Below are 14,078 nucleotides of genomic sequence, written 5' to 3'. Positions count from 1 at the left end.
TTTTGTTTGTAGCTTGCCTTTGTGAGTTCTGGATGAATTCATTTTGTGTCTCTTTTTGCATAGGTATGCGCCCCACTGCTGTCAAACAACAAAAACCACCAGATGTGGCCAAATCTGACATCTGAAGACATAATTCGACATGTGGAGAACATGTGCAGCAAAACGTCAGTCTTACGAGGACAGGTTTTAGGGGAAAGCGTCCTCCCTCTCCCAACTGCAACTGACTGGATAGAAAATTTACACGACTCCGTTGAAATGTAGGAATATACATTAAACAGCCACTTAGGTGCTAAGTGTACATAATAAAGTGTCCAGTGTGGTGTTGTGCTACTTAAACCCAAAGTCTTGTTCGATGTTCACCATCTTGAACCAGTTTGGTCATGCTCCTCTGACCTCTGGCATAAACAAGGCATTTTGCCCCCAGAGACATTAAAGATGGTTCTGTATGAAATCCCAGTTGGTCGTCAGTTTCTGAAATACTCAGAACAGCCTGTCTACCACCAACAACCATACTATATTCAAAGTCTAATCACCTGTCTTCTTGAACTTCAACAGGTGTAAATGCATTTGGTTGCTTCCATGAGATGGCTGATTACAGATATATGCAGTAACAAGCAGTTTGACTTAATTAAGTGACCAGTGAATTTAAATATGAAAAATTCCTATCATCATCATCATTTACACACTTTTCACAGGTATAATAACTATGACCGGGTGTTGGCCCACACCATAGAGACCCAGGTCATCATCTGGGCCAGTCTAATCCAGAAGATTTTAAAGGAGAATTCATCAGATCTACTCATGACAGGCTGTAATCCCGGGCCCACCGTAGAGCTGAAGTTTTGGGCATCCAGGATGAGCAATATACAGAACATTTATCACCAGGTATTCTCTTTTACTGCTGATATCTCCTAAAAATATAGTTTAATTTATTTTCCTCTTCTGACAGCCACTGTGTGTCCAAGTGTTTGCAACTTTCACTTGCTTTTACTTGTAGCTTCAGAGTCCAATTGTTCAAAAGATGGCAAAAATGTTGGAGATGATGGATAGCAGCTATCATCCAACAATCAAGACTCTAGTTGGAAATGTATTTGAGGGTAAGAATAGTTGCTCTCTTTCCCAAAGTTGAAAGAGTGTTTGCAAACTTTTTAACATTGATTATGTTGTAATTATTTATATACTGTCTGAATACTGTATATATTTTGTCTGAATCAAAAAGCGCTACAAGAAGCAGAGGACATTAACCTCCATCTGCAGCCACTGCATGCTCATGTGTCTCAGCTGAAGAAGAAAGGATTTTCTCACTGGGAAACTCTCCTCCCTGCACTGTTTCACATACTCTTCCTTATCTGGGCCAACTGTAAATCTTATCAAAGACCAGCACGCATTGTCGTGTTACTACAGGAACTGTGCAATATGCTCATTGAAGAGGTAAGAATCCTAATTTAAAACTTCTGTGACGTATTACATCGATATTACAAGTACATGTGAAGTTAGCTTTCAAATGTGCCTTTTTTATTTTGCTTCTCTGAGACTCGGTTATTATTCTGAATACGGTTAATGATTGTGAGTTTGAGCAAACTCAACGATACACATTTATTTCAACCTGCAGGCATCCACCTACCTATCTGATGATCTGCTGCTCAGAGAGGACCCAGTGGAAAGTCTGCAAATGGTAAAGAGAGTAATCCAAGTTTTCAGATGTTTCAGAGGCTGTTACCAGACCCAGAGGGAGCGGTTGGTCAACCATGTGAAACATGCACCCTGGGATTTCCCATCTGCCATGATTTTTGCACGTTTCAACCAGTTCCATAATCGTATGCTACAGCTGGAGGTGAGGCGAGGTTTTTTCGTATTCAGGTGTCACAGTGAAGTTGTTGGGTTTGTTTTTCAATGCAATGTTATCTTCACAGGGCTTATTTGAAATAATGCTGGAATTTCAGAGGATGGAAAAGCTGGAATTTGGTGGACTCCAAGGGAAACTCTACAGTGAGCGTGTTGCTCAGCTGTATAAAGAGTTTACTAATCACTGCCAAATGATGAAGCACAGTGAAAACAGCCCATTTGACTTAAACTCTCAGGTAAAAATATTTATAAATCACTTAATTGGCATTCCAAATGTTAACTATGAGTTAGTACTCACTGTAGATTATTCTAATTCAGTTGTTTATGATATATTCATTTAAAGTGCATGGTAAACTCTTGTCTTCTTAAATATGTCACCAGGATTTTGAAAATGAATATAAGGCTTTCAAAGAGTGGATTGTGGACTTTGAACGCCACCTTGCCAGCCTTCTATGCTTGGCTTTTAAGGATTGTTCAGGACTGGAGTCAGCTTCCAAAGTAAGCAGGATTGGATGACAGTATGATATTGATTAGTGCCAGTAAAACAGTGGGACAACTTTTGTTTTATTTTATTGTCTTTAAGCTGCTAACTATTGTTGGACCCTTCCTGGAGAGAAGACAAATTAGACTGATATTCAGCCCCAGCCTCCATTTGCTGCAGCAGTATTTCAGAGATGAGTTGGAGAAATGTAAATTCCTGTTTAAATCCCAGATCTATCAGGTACTACAGGTCACACTTTGATATTTTGTCTATCCAAGACACATGAATAGAAAAATAATTGATTTTACTTTTTTTGGATTACAGCGGGAAAGAGGTCTGATTAAGAACACGGCTCACACATCTGGGGCTTTGAAGTGGGCAAAAATGATCAGACAACGCATTGAAATACCATGGAAGAAACTAAGAATACTTTTTGACATGTTAGTAAAAACACTTATTTATTATTATTCAATCATCAGCAACGCTAGTTAGCCAGAAAGAGTTATTGGCAGATTGATTCAGTTAACTGACAGTTTACTGTCTCCAGGCTTGCAGGAAGCGTGGAGATGGCGAAGGACCACAAAATGTACATGGAAATGCTGAGTCTCCTGGAGCAATATGAGCATGATGTTTACACTGACTGGTGTAATGGTTTAGAGCAGTCTTGCTTGATCAACCTGAACCAGCCCCTAATCTCCAGAAATGCCACATCTGGCCTGGTCTCAGTCAACTTCAATCCAAAGGTAATCAATCAATCAATGTCTCTGCAAACACAAATGCAAGTCACTGCTTAATATGGTCAGCTGTCCCATGCCTAAATATGTATTTTTATATATATATGTACATGTATGTATATGTATATGTGTATGTATACTATATATGTGTATATATACTGTATATATGTATATATATCTGTCATTGTTTACACTAAACATTTCTTGAGACATTTCCACATTTCCACTGTATTTATCCATTTACTTCACTCCTCAGCTCGCTGAAGTCTTAAAAGATGTGAAATACATTCAGAGTCTCAGTAAGGGTCAGATCCCTGCAGCTGCAATTACTGTTTTTGAAAAGCGTGACATGTTCACAAAGGTAAGAAACAATCAAGTTACCTGCAGCCTAATTTACTCTAATGTATACTTATCTGAGTTAAGCCATAACCAATATGTGTTCTTGTTCCTCACATAGTATGTGAGCAGTCTGCAGCTGTTAGTACAATGGTACAACAAGCTCAAGATGACAGTGCTGGCAGTAGAACTTCCTCTAATCCGAGCTGAGCTGGACTCTATAGACCTGCAGTTGATGAGAGCAGAGACTGACTTCACATGGCAGGACCTGGACTGTGGGAGCTTCATCAGCACTACAAAAGATCTGGTCCAAGACCTTGCAGGTCGAGTCTGTAAAGTCAAGGATAACTGTGAAGCCATTCAGTCTCTCATGAAAGAATGGCGCAAACAAGCCATGTTTTGTAGAAAAGACAACAAGAGAGGTTCACTTATACAACTGGAAGACAGAGGAGACCGTGTCAATAAGAAGTACAACGCAATAATGAAGGACGGAGCTGCAGTCCATAAGCTGGTGCAGGTGCATATGGCTACATTTATAATAATATTCACTCTTGTGCATTATAGATTTTTTTATACAATACTTGGTGCATCGTGTCAAAACCGGTGATATTTTTTTTTTCATAATTAAAAAAGAAATAGAAAAAAAGGTGTTTTGACACTGTGAGAAACTCAGCAGAGGTTTGCCTTCTCTGGGTGCTTTCTCTAGTTTGTAGAGAAAACACTCAATACAGGTATGATAGAATAAGTGAAAATCAAATTTGTATTGAGGTTCAGCAAAATGTCTGTGGAGAAAATAATAAGGGACTCTGTCTTCAAGTGAAGGTACAGTGTATCATTCATTTATATTTTTTAACATTTCTGAGCTCTTGCTTGAAAAATAAATTCATAATAATGCTTCACCTGATGAAGACTTGCACTGAGACATTGCAGCAGTTGATGCAAGTTGTACCCTATGCAGGACTGCAAAGATTCCTTTTGTTTTTTTGATGTGCAGTGTTAGTGTCTAGCAGGACCTCAGGAATTTTGTTTGTGTGTATTTTTCCCTGCCTCACTAAAGACCACCTGTCTGTTCTTTATGGGTTTTTTTTCTGATTCTGATCTTCTTATTGAATATCACCTACTTATTCTGAAAATTATTCGAATTATTAACAGTTTTGTGCAAACCTTCTCTCCAATATCCTACAACATCTTCAGGAGAATATGGTCCTTTTTCATGCTGACCCAGCTTCAGAGATGTGGCAGTCATACCTGGAATATGTGGACGAGATGGTGGTGGAGGGGCTTTACAGCTACATCAGTAGCTCTCTTCAGTTTTTTGTTGACAACATGGAGTCTCGGTCAAACCAGGCTCCTCTCTTTGAGGCTCAGTTGATGCTGAATGGCTCCCGAGTGGTTTTCCATCCCTCACTGGAGCGAGATGCAGGGGACGGCCTCTATGAACTGATAGAAGGACTGGTCAGAGACATATACAAGACATCAGTGAATGTGAAAAGAGTGGCTGATCACCTGTGCATGGAGAGTTACCAGGTACTTGAAACATGCAAGACAAATAACAACACATACATACAATACATTTTGTGTTAATCAGTCTGTACATTGTCTAAAGTGCAAGTGTTTTGTATTGACCAAAAAACTCCTATTGTGATGGATAAAACTTTGTGAAATCTTTACATTGTATTCCTGTAATAATAGTAGACACTCCAGGTGTTATATTTTATGTAATCTTACTCTTACAGGATGTAATGGATGACATGCAAGATTTGTTGGACCTGAGACAAGAAATAATGGAGCGCGTGGAAAATGTTCTGAGGAAAGCAGTAATTTACCAGGGAAAGTTTGACTGCTACACGCATCTGTGGAAAGATGACAGTGCTGAGTTTCTCAGCTTGTTTCTCCTGTATGGACGTCCACTTACAGATGAAGAGACAGAGGCTCACGGAGCAGATGTGCTCCCTGAGAGCCCTCCCACAATCGATAACTTCAAAAAACAGGTAAAACAGAAGGCTTTCATGAAATCATGCATCACATTTTTCCATATATGGCAGCTGCCCTAATTGTTTTCCCCCACTGCGGTCTTATTTTTACAGATCGATTGCTTTGAGGATCTCTACATAGAGATTTCCAAGCTTGAGGATTTCAGAGTCTTTGATGGATGGTTTCGGGTGGACATCAAGTTCTTTAAAGTCAGCCTCCTTAACTCTGTTATGAAGTGGAGTTGGCTTTTCAAAGAGCACCTTCTCACATACGTCACACAGAGGTAAAATTCAGTTCTGCATGGCTATTAAATACAGGCTTCATTATAATATTAGCGGTTGTCCTCACTGTGTGTTCTTTCCCACTCAGTCTCGATGAGCTGCAAATGTTCATTCGAGACACTGTTGAAGGGTTAAATCATCCTGTATCTAAAGGAAACCATTGTGGTCTGGTGGAAGTTATGAGTCACTTGCTGGCTGTCAGAGACAGACTAACAGCCACAGACAAGATGTTTGAGCCTCTTAAAGACACAATAGTACTCCTAGAACGATACGGTGTGGCCATACCAGAACACGTCTACTCCCAGATGGAGGTAAGAAAAATAATTCATTGTTGGTACTCTTTACTTAAAGGTTTAAATGCATAACATTTAAACATAAACAAATGTCTGTTATATTCAAACATTGTCAAATGAGTTCACACAATACTCTCTGTGTTTTCATGATTCTCTCTGAGAATTGTAGTTTTTTTATGTTTGTGTTTGTTGTGACATTCCCATTCTGCACACAGATTAATGCTTTTTATGTCATGACTAAGTAGGTGAGTTGGAAGAAACATGTTTGAGTAAATCAAAACAGGTTCATACATCAGAACTATGGCTGGAAACACAAAGAAGTGCCCATGAAACGTTTCAGAAATTCTACAGCTAAAAATGTACCTGGATAATCTGTAGGACTTCACAGCCATATTTTAATCACTTTGGCTTTTGATGAATGTGCAATATTGAAAATCTGTAATCGGCCAACAGCAGTTGAACGCTGGCTGAACAACTGCCTGACTGTGTGCCACAACTGCTGCTGTTTCTACCACCAGCTACACTTACGATACTGTATACAACACATAACCTACCTCACTCTCTCTCTCTGTCTCTGTCTCTGTCTCTCTCTCTCTCTCTCTGTGAGTGTGTGTGTGAGTGACTGAGAGAGAGTGTTGGTTAGGGAGGGTCAAAGAGACCGCAGACTGTTTTGGTAATTACTCAGAAATCCACAGAGGGCAATAGAGGTTCCACACTGGAGCTTTAACTCTTTTACTAACAACAGATACATAATTTGGAGGCTAATAATCTTAATGCTGTGTATTTATTTTTTGTGGCCATGCAAACCAATTTTGTCCATAGGAGCTCCCTGAGAAATGGTGTGCTGCTAAGAAACTAACCATTAAAGTGAGGCATGAGGTGGCTCCCATGCAGAATGCGGAAGTGATGGTTTTACGCAGACGATGCATGGCATTTGAGGTGACCTGTCACTCTTTGCTCTTATTTTCAGGGAAATTACATGTGCACGTGTTTGATCTAAATGTACTTTTTTATGTTTTAGGTTAAACAAACTGAATTCAGGGAGATGTTCAGAGCAACAGCACCCTTTGGTTACATTGCAGTGTATCCCTACATCAGTTTGGAGAAAGTAGGAATATAGCAATTGCTTGATTATAGCATAAAAACGACAACAGAATGTTCTGTATGGATAACAGTTTTCATGTGTTGTTTCCAAGTCTGAAAAAGCAATTCGAGACATGGAGAAGGAAGTAGCAGAGCTCCAGAAGGCCACAAATCTATTTGATGTTATTATTCCTGACTATAGAGACATTAAGCTCTGCAGGAGAGAAATCACCATCCTCAAAGAGCTGTGGGACATTGTCATATTTGTGCAGGTAGTAGCTTAATTTGAAGTGAATCCAGCTTAATAACTATCTAAATTTAATTTAAAGAACTAAATTTACCCATTAAGTCCTCTGACCCCGGTCTGTATGCAACTTTATCTTTACAGAACAGTGTGAAAAACTGGACAATGACCAAATGGAGGGAGATAAACGTGGAACAGATGGATGCCGAATTGAGGGGGTTTGCCAAGGTGAGGTCACCAACAGTGCTACATCACATCACACATCTCTCCTGCTGTCTTACTGTCAAGTACCGTTTGTCACAGTTGCCCCTAATAAATCATTACGTTTACCTGCCTTCTGTTTGTGTAGGACATACGGAAGCTTGACAAGGAGGCTCGTGTATGGGATGTGTATTCTGGGCTAGACCTTTACGTAAAGAACCTGTTGACATCACTGCGTGCTGTGAGTTATCTACAGAACCTGGCAATACGAGAGCGCCACTGGATGCAGCTAACTGGAACAACACAGGTGCATTCAGTACTCACAGTAGAGGTCTTGCTCGAGAACCCTTGTTTTCCTACGGGACAGAACTTACTTTGCATTTTACTGTAATTCTTTTTAAACAGATGAACATCACTGTCACTGACACTACCACCTTGGAAGACCTCTTGGCGCTGCAGCTCCATTTGTTCGAAGATGAAGTTCGCAATATAGTGGATAAGGCAGTCAAAGAAGTGGCCATTGAGAAGGTTCTTGTTTACTTATAAATGGTCAAACACATTGGTATTAATTTTAATTTAACTAACTAAATGCATGATCTAAAAAGATCTTAAATGTGGCTTAGGTTAAGGTTACAAAATGTGGGTGTTGGATAGTAACATGAAACTAAGAAAGCCACCTGAATTGTGTTTAGCTTCACTTTGGGTTGGGTTTATAGTCTATAGGACTTACAGATCCAGACAGACAAACTGTTGGTGGCTTATCAACCGGACATAGTGGTTGTTGATAAGCAGCAGAAGAGGGCAGTAATGATAGTTGTTGCAATCCCAAGCGAAAGAGAAACATCAAGAAGTAGGAACACGGGAAGCTTGAGCAATACCAAGGGAGCGAGAGAAGATGTGGGGAGTAAAGGTAACTGTGGTCCCAGTGATGACAGGAGCACTAGGAGCTGTAACCTCTAAAGTGGCTCCAACAGATTCCAGGAACAACGTCTCTGTCAACATTTAAATTCTGCACAATATTAAATTAAATACAGTTCACTTAAAATACTGCAGATGAATATCAGATGAAATACAGTATTCATCTGAATTGATATCATTGTACTTTCCATTATTTACATTTCAGGTTGTGACAGAAATCAGTGAAAGGTGGGCATCAATGGAGCTTTCATATGAAGATCATTACCATACCTCCGTGCCTCTTCTTAAATGTGATGAGGAGCTTATTGAAACTCTTGAGGATCATCAGGTAAATATCCAGGTCACTGAACATGACTGTCTGTGAGAGGCACTGATAGTGAATAGAGATGAGAGTTCAGAAGGAGAGGCCCCATTGACTGTCAAACAGCACAGCTGTGGGGAGAGAGGTCCCTATTGAGTCCCCTAGATTTATTGCTGCCATTGTTGCACTGTGGCAGTCTTTGTACTTGTACAGCAGATGTATCGGACCAAAGGGGTTATAGCCAGCAATTAGAAATCATGACACTTTAGTGTGTCTATCTTTGTATAAAAAGACTGTTACATCCCACACTTTTTTATTGCATGACATGCTAATGAGGTTGAATGTGGGTGGAAATTAAACTGACACATGTTATGATGTCTGGAAATCAAGAAATATCTCCAATCAGGTGTTAGTTTTGTTTGAGTTTTGCTTCAGACCAAAACCTTAAGAAAATATGTGTTAATGTTTCTATGTTCTCATCCTCAAGGTACAGCTTCAGAGTGTCTTTCAGAGCAAGCATGTAAATCACTTCCTGATCCAGGTGTTGGAACTACAAAAGCAGCTAACTGTGGCTGACTCTGTGCTAATGGTTTGGATGGGGGTCCAAAGGACATGGACTTACCTGGAAAGCATCTTTAAAGGCTGTGATGACATCTGCCAACAGCTGCCCACAGATGCACACAGGTTCCAAGTCATTGACAGAGAATTCAAGGTCTGCACTAACACATACCAGTCAAGCAGGATTGTAAATTCTCTCATGCTCAAAATATTGAACAACTGTTTTCATTTAGGAACTAATGTTGGACAGTGCCAAAACCAAGAATGTTATTGAGGCCACCAACAAACCTCATCTATTTGAGAAGTTGGAAGATCTACAAAAAAGGTCAATGCTTAGTTTGATATCTGACTTTGAACGACACTGTTTTCAGTTCAAAGGTTTTATAACTGCTCTTCTGGTATCTTCTTTCTCACAGGCTGTCACTGTGTGAAAAAGCTCTTGCTGAATACTTGGAGACAAAGAGGCTAGCCTTTCCACGATTCTACTTTATTTCATCTGCAGACCTGTTTGACATCCTCTCTAAAGGAAGTCGTCCCAAAGAGGTGCACAGATGGCAAATAGCCCATTGTATATGTTGTATCTCTATTGTTATTACATTTGCCATTTTTTTCGCAGGCAGTTGTCCACCTCTCAAAGTTGTTTGACAACATGTCAGATCTGGAGTTTGCAGAGAGTCAACATTTGGACAACCCTAAACACGCCGTGGGAATGTACAGCAGAGAGAGGGAATATGTCCAATTCCAGACTGAATGTCGCTGTTATGGACCAGTAAGACTCTACACATACATTCATAGTTTTCAGATAACTTTAATTATTATGAATTTATGGTTGGAATACTCTTTTTTAGGTGGAAGCATGGCTTACATGTCTTGAAGAGTCTATGAAGGACAATGTTAGGTGTCACCTCTCTGAAGCGGTGTCTGTGTATGAGGACAAGCCCAGAGAACAGTGGATTCTTGACTTCCCTGCTCAAGTGGCTCTCACTGGATCCCAGATCTGGTGGAGCAACGATATGGAGCTTGTATTTAAAAGGCTGGAGGAAGGCTATGATTCTGCACTAAAGGACTACAACAAGAAACAGGTTTGCACAGCCCAGCCTCCTACCCTAACATCAACGATAAAATCAATTCAAATCAAGTCCTTAACCTTGATTTTAGCATTCAAACGAGATGGTTTAGAACCAAAATTGGTCTTCAAAGCAATAGGAAGATAATTGTTCATGCCCAAACACACACATCTATCCTGTACACATATGAGACGAGAGCTTTGTGTAGCCTTGTGGTGGTATTATCATTCTTGACAGTTCATCAGCACTTTTTAGGTTAACATGTCCTTGGCTGCTGTTTGAATAATCTCTCTCACCCTTCAACCCGGTGCACTGTACTGATTGGATCTGCTGTTATACAGGCCCAGTGACAAATGCAAGACAGCTACTGATGTTTTAGTCCCAGTCCTTGATTATTTTACACCACTGTGTCTGTCACATTTTCTGCAAGGTCCATGTTTATATTGCATCTCTCTGTTAGTTGTTGTGTTGTGTTATTCCCAATTGAGTCATGATATTACACATGTATAGTTCCTGAATCAGTTTTTCTTTAATGTTTCAGGTTTCTCAGCTCAACTCATTGATTAGCTTGCTACTGGGAGAGCTGAGCTGGAGCAACAGACAGAAGATCATGACGATATGCACGATTGATGTCCATGCTAGAGATGTGGTCACCAACCTCATTAGGCTAAAGGTTAACACAACTTCCATAATCGTTGTATACCCTAACCCTCCAACACATTTTAAGTTGTCTGAGATACAAAAAAATACAATATCATTTAAATGTAAACATTTCTTGTATGTGCTTCTGGTGACTTGGCACCATATTTTCCTTGCTGATCAAAAAGAGTCAGTAAATTAGGCCGCCAGTGTTTGTCTTGTTGCTGGTCAACTTTTCTCATCTTAAATCTGGCATTATAAGAGAAACTTAATGAATAAGAATGATGACACTGGTCACTTTACAGACAATTGCACTGTTGGTATCAATACTAGTGCAAATGAGTATCTAATCTTGCTAATGCTACAAGTAGTGATGAGTATCAAATTAACGATGTTGTGTGGCAGCCATAAGAGATATAAGGTTTCTCAAACTCAGTCTAAATAATTAATCTAATATGAAAAATAAATCTGAATTGTAAAATAGTCAATATTCAGTAGTTAAAATCATTACTTTAACCACAATTAGATTCGCACATGTTCTGGGTCTATGGTGATGGATAGTCGCTTTGATATCGTTTTATAGCAGCTGTCTGTGTTTACAGGTTACCACCTCACAGGCCTTCCAGTGGCTCTCCCAGCTTCGGCATTGCTGGAATGAGCAGCAGCGCCACTGCTATGTTAACATCTGCGATGCTCAGTTCCTTTACTCTTATGAGTATCTTGGGAATACGCCACGTCTCGTCATCACTCCTCTCACAGACCGGTAACTCTGTTATTCTGTGTATCAGTTTTCAGCATGTGTGTAATATTTGAGCACATTTACTGAAATCCAGTATTCGTAACCTGCATGTGTGTGTTTCTCTGTGGGTATTGCCAAGTGTAGGTGCTACATTACTTTGACTCAGTCACTCCATCTGACCATGAGTGGAGCCCCAGCAGGCCCAGCTGGAACAGGGAAGACTGAGACCACCAAGGATCTTGGTAGGGCTTTGGGCATCATGGTATACATCTTCAATTGTTCTGAACAGATGGACTACAAGGTTGGAAATTCAACAGCCACTTTTTAATGATTTATTTCACTGAGTTCAGGTCTTGATTAGATGGTTCAGTAAGTAGACATCGTATCTTTTTTTTTTAAATGTTCAGTCAATTGGAAATATCTACAAGGGTCTGGCCCAGACTGGAGCATGGGGCTGCTTTGATGAGTTCAACCGTATCGCTGTGGATGTTCTGTCAGTCGTAGCAGTGCAGGTCAAAACAATACAGGACGCCATTCGCTCAAAAAAGAAAAGGTAAGAAAGGGAAGTTTATTGCTTGCACTGTTAAATTTTGTAACAGCATACACATTAACAACACATTTTGAAACCGCACAGGTTCCTGTTTCTGGACAAAGACATTGTCATAAAGCCCTCTGTGGGGATTTTTATCACCATGAACCCGGGATATGCAGGCAGAACAGAGCTACCTGAGAACCTCAAGGCTCTTTTCAGGTGGAAAAAGATACAGCTACTTATCCAACTCTGTGTTTTCATTCAACATGGATTTCATTGTCTGAATTGTCTGTGTCTATAGACCCTGTGCCATGGTGGTGCCTGACACTGAGCTTATCTGTGAGATAATGTTGGTGGCAGAGGGCTTTCGTGGTGCAAAGCTTTTAGCCCGGAAGTTCATCACTCTGTACACCCTCTGTAAAGAACTGCTCTCCAGGCAGGTAGGGGAAGTGTTTTCATTAGCATTGCTACATTTCTTAATACATCAACAATGAATCATTTCAGCTGTACCTCACGAGCTCAGTTTTCAATTTCTTCTAGTACTTTGTATGACATGATTTATGGTGAAAGTCCACAGCTTTACAGTCTTTTTTCTGTTAGGACCACTATGATTGGGGTTTGCGTGCTGTCAAGTCAGTTCTTCTTGTGGCAGGGACACTGAGACGAAGAGACAAGACTAGACCAGAGGATCAGGTTACTTTCATGCTTGTGTCACTTCACAGCTCCAATATGAAGAAACATTGTCTTACATAAGTGCACTCTAATATACAGGTGCTGATGCGTGCTCTGAGGGACTTCAATATGCCTAAAATTGTCACTGAGGATGTCACTATCTTCTTGGGACTTCTTGGTGACCTGTTCCCAGGTCTGGAGGTGGAGAGAGAGAGGAGCTATGAATTTGAAAATGCCATCCGAAAGACCACACTGGAGCTGCGACTCCAGCCTGAGGAGCCATTCATCCTAAAGGTAAGATTTGATAAACACCAGTGCTTTGAATAAGAAAGAAGGAATGTTTAACTGAACAGCTATGTTTTTTCAGGTGGTACAGTTGGAGGAACTTCTATCAGTGCGTCATTCTGTCTTTGTTGTTGGAAATGCAGGAACTGGGAAAAGCCAGGTTAGATTGCTTACATATTTATTCCCTGAGACATTTTGAAAGTAAACGATCAATTTCATTTTATAAGGCAGATGTCAAATATCAAGTTTATATTTTTAACAGATATTGAGAGTACTTCATAAAACATATGCAAACTTAAAGAGGAAGCCTGTGTGGAATGATCTCAATCCTAAGGCGGTCGACAGAGATGAATTGTTTGGCTTCATCCATCCTGGAACTCGAGAATGGAAAGATGGTAAGCAAAGTAATGGTTTTTAAACAAGAGTCACAATATTTGAACGTAATCTGCTCTAAATCATAATGGGTATTAACAGATGTTGTTATGTGTGTTCCACAATCTGTGTGTAAGGTTTGCTTTCATTGCTGATGCGAGAGCAGGCAAACATCTCCCACCTAGGACCTAAGTGGATTGTGTTGGATGGAGACATTGATCCAATGTGGATTGAATCACTCAACACAGTGATGGATGACAACAAGGTTCCTCCCTCCTGTTCACTCATACACTATCGTGCAACATATAGCAACTAAGGTGGTATAGATAGAAAAAGATGTTTTGTTACCCCTCCTTTAATAATCACTTCCTGGAGTGCGAGTCCTATTTTTTCCAGCGCAATTAATCATGTCACACACAGTTATCTTTTGCCTTTGAAATATTTTAAAACAAGTCTACCAAGCCTGATGAGATATGGAGGTGTTAACTTCATCATTTGGGTTGATTCCATTTTGAAAATTTAG

The 14,078-nt window shown here is 40.0% G+C and overlaps 1 protein-coding gene across 1 annotated transcript in view; it reads left to right on the top strand.

Moving 5' to 3' along the window:
- The first annotated feature begins 68 nt into the window (after positions 1 to 68).
- Positions 69 to 14,078, top strand: part of LOC122760637 (dynein axonemal heavy chain 11) — a 39,512-nt gene continuing 25,502 nt past the window's right edge. Inside the window, 39 exon segments of the mRNA XM_044015768.1 lie at positions 69 to 257; positions 696 to 885; positions 998 to 1,097; positions 1,220 to 1,431; positions 1,613 to 1,834; positions 1,914 to 2,081; positions 2,227 to 2,343; positions 2,429 to 2,566; positions 2,651 to 2,766; positions 2,874 to 3,069; positions 3,317 to 3,421; positions 3,518 to 3,913; positions 4,591 to 4,923; positions 5,133 to 5,387; positions 5,484 to 5,653; positions 5,740 to 5,962; positions 6,767 to 6,883; positions 6,966 to 7,052; positions 7,141 to 7,299; positions 7,416 to 7,499; positions 7,621 to 7,779; positions 7,878 to 8,000; positions 8,596 to 8,718; positions 9,179 to 9,403; positions 9,483 to 9,574; positions 9,666 to 9,792; positions 9,866 to 10,018; positions 10,098 to 10,331; positions 10,858 to 10,989; positions 11,558 to 11,718; positions 11,839 to 11,995; positions 12,102 to 12,247; positions 12,329 to 12,445; positions 12,528 to 12,666; positions 12,827 to 12,919; positions 12,998 to 13,192; positions 13,266 to 13,343; positions 13,446 to 13,578; positions 13,693 to 13,820. Coding sequence (XP_043871703.1) covers positions 103 to 257; positions 696 to 885; positions 998 to 1,097; positions 1,220 to 1,431; positions 1,613 to 1,834; positions 1,914 to 2,081; positions 2,227 to 2,343; positions 2,429 to 2,566; positions 2,651 to 2,766; positions 2,874 to 3,069; positions 3,317 to 3,421; positions 3,518 to 3,913; positions 4,591 to 4,923; positions 5,133 to 5,387; positions 5,484 to 5,653; positions 5,740 to 5,962; positions 6,767 to 6,883; positions 6,966 to 7,052; positions 7,141 to 7,299; positions 7,416 to 7,499; positions 7,621 to 7,779; positions 7,878 to 8,000; positions 8,596 to 8,718; positions 9,179 to 9,403; positions 9,483 to 9,574; positions 9,666 to 9,792; positions 9,866 to 10,018; positions 10,098 to 10,331; positions 10,858 to 10,989; positions 11,558 to 11,718; positions 11,839 to 11,995; positions 12,102 to 12,247; positions 12,329 to 12,445; positions 12,528 to 12,666; positions 12,827 to 12,919; positions 12,998 to 13,192; positions 13,266 to 13,343; positions 13,446 to 13,578; positions 13,693 to 13,820 — 6,258 coding nt within the window. The 5' untranslated portion in view covers positions 69 to 102.

This window comes from Solea senegalensis, unplaced genomic scaffold, assembly GCF_019176455.1.
Source record: "Solea senegalensis isolate Sse05_10M unplaced genomic scaffold, IFAPA_SoseM_1 scf7180000013840, whole genome shotgun sequence".
NCBI classification, from domain to species: Eukaryota; Metazoa; Chordata; class Actinopteri; order Pleuronectiformes; family Soleidae; genus Solea; species Solea senegalensis.
The sequence above is the reverse complement of the archived record's forward strand: the minus strand, read 5'-3'. Positions and strand labels throughout refer to the sequence as shown.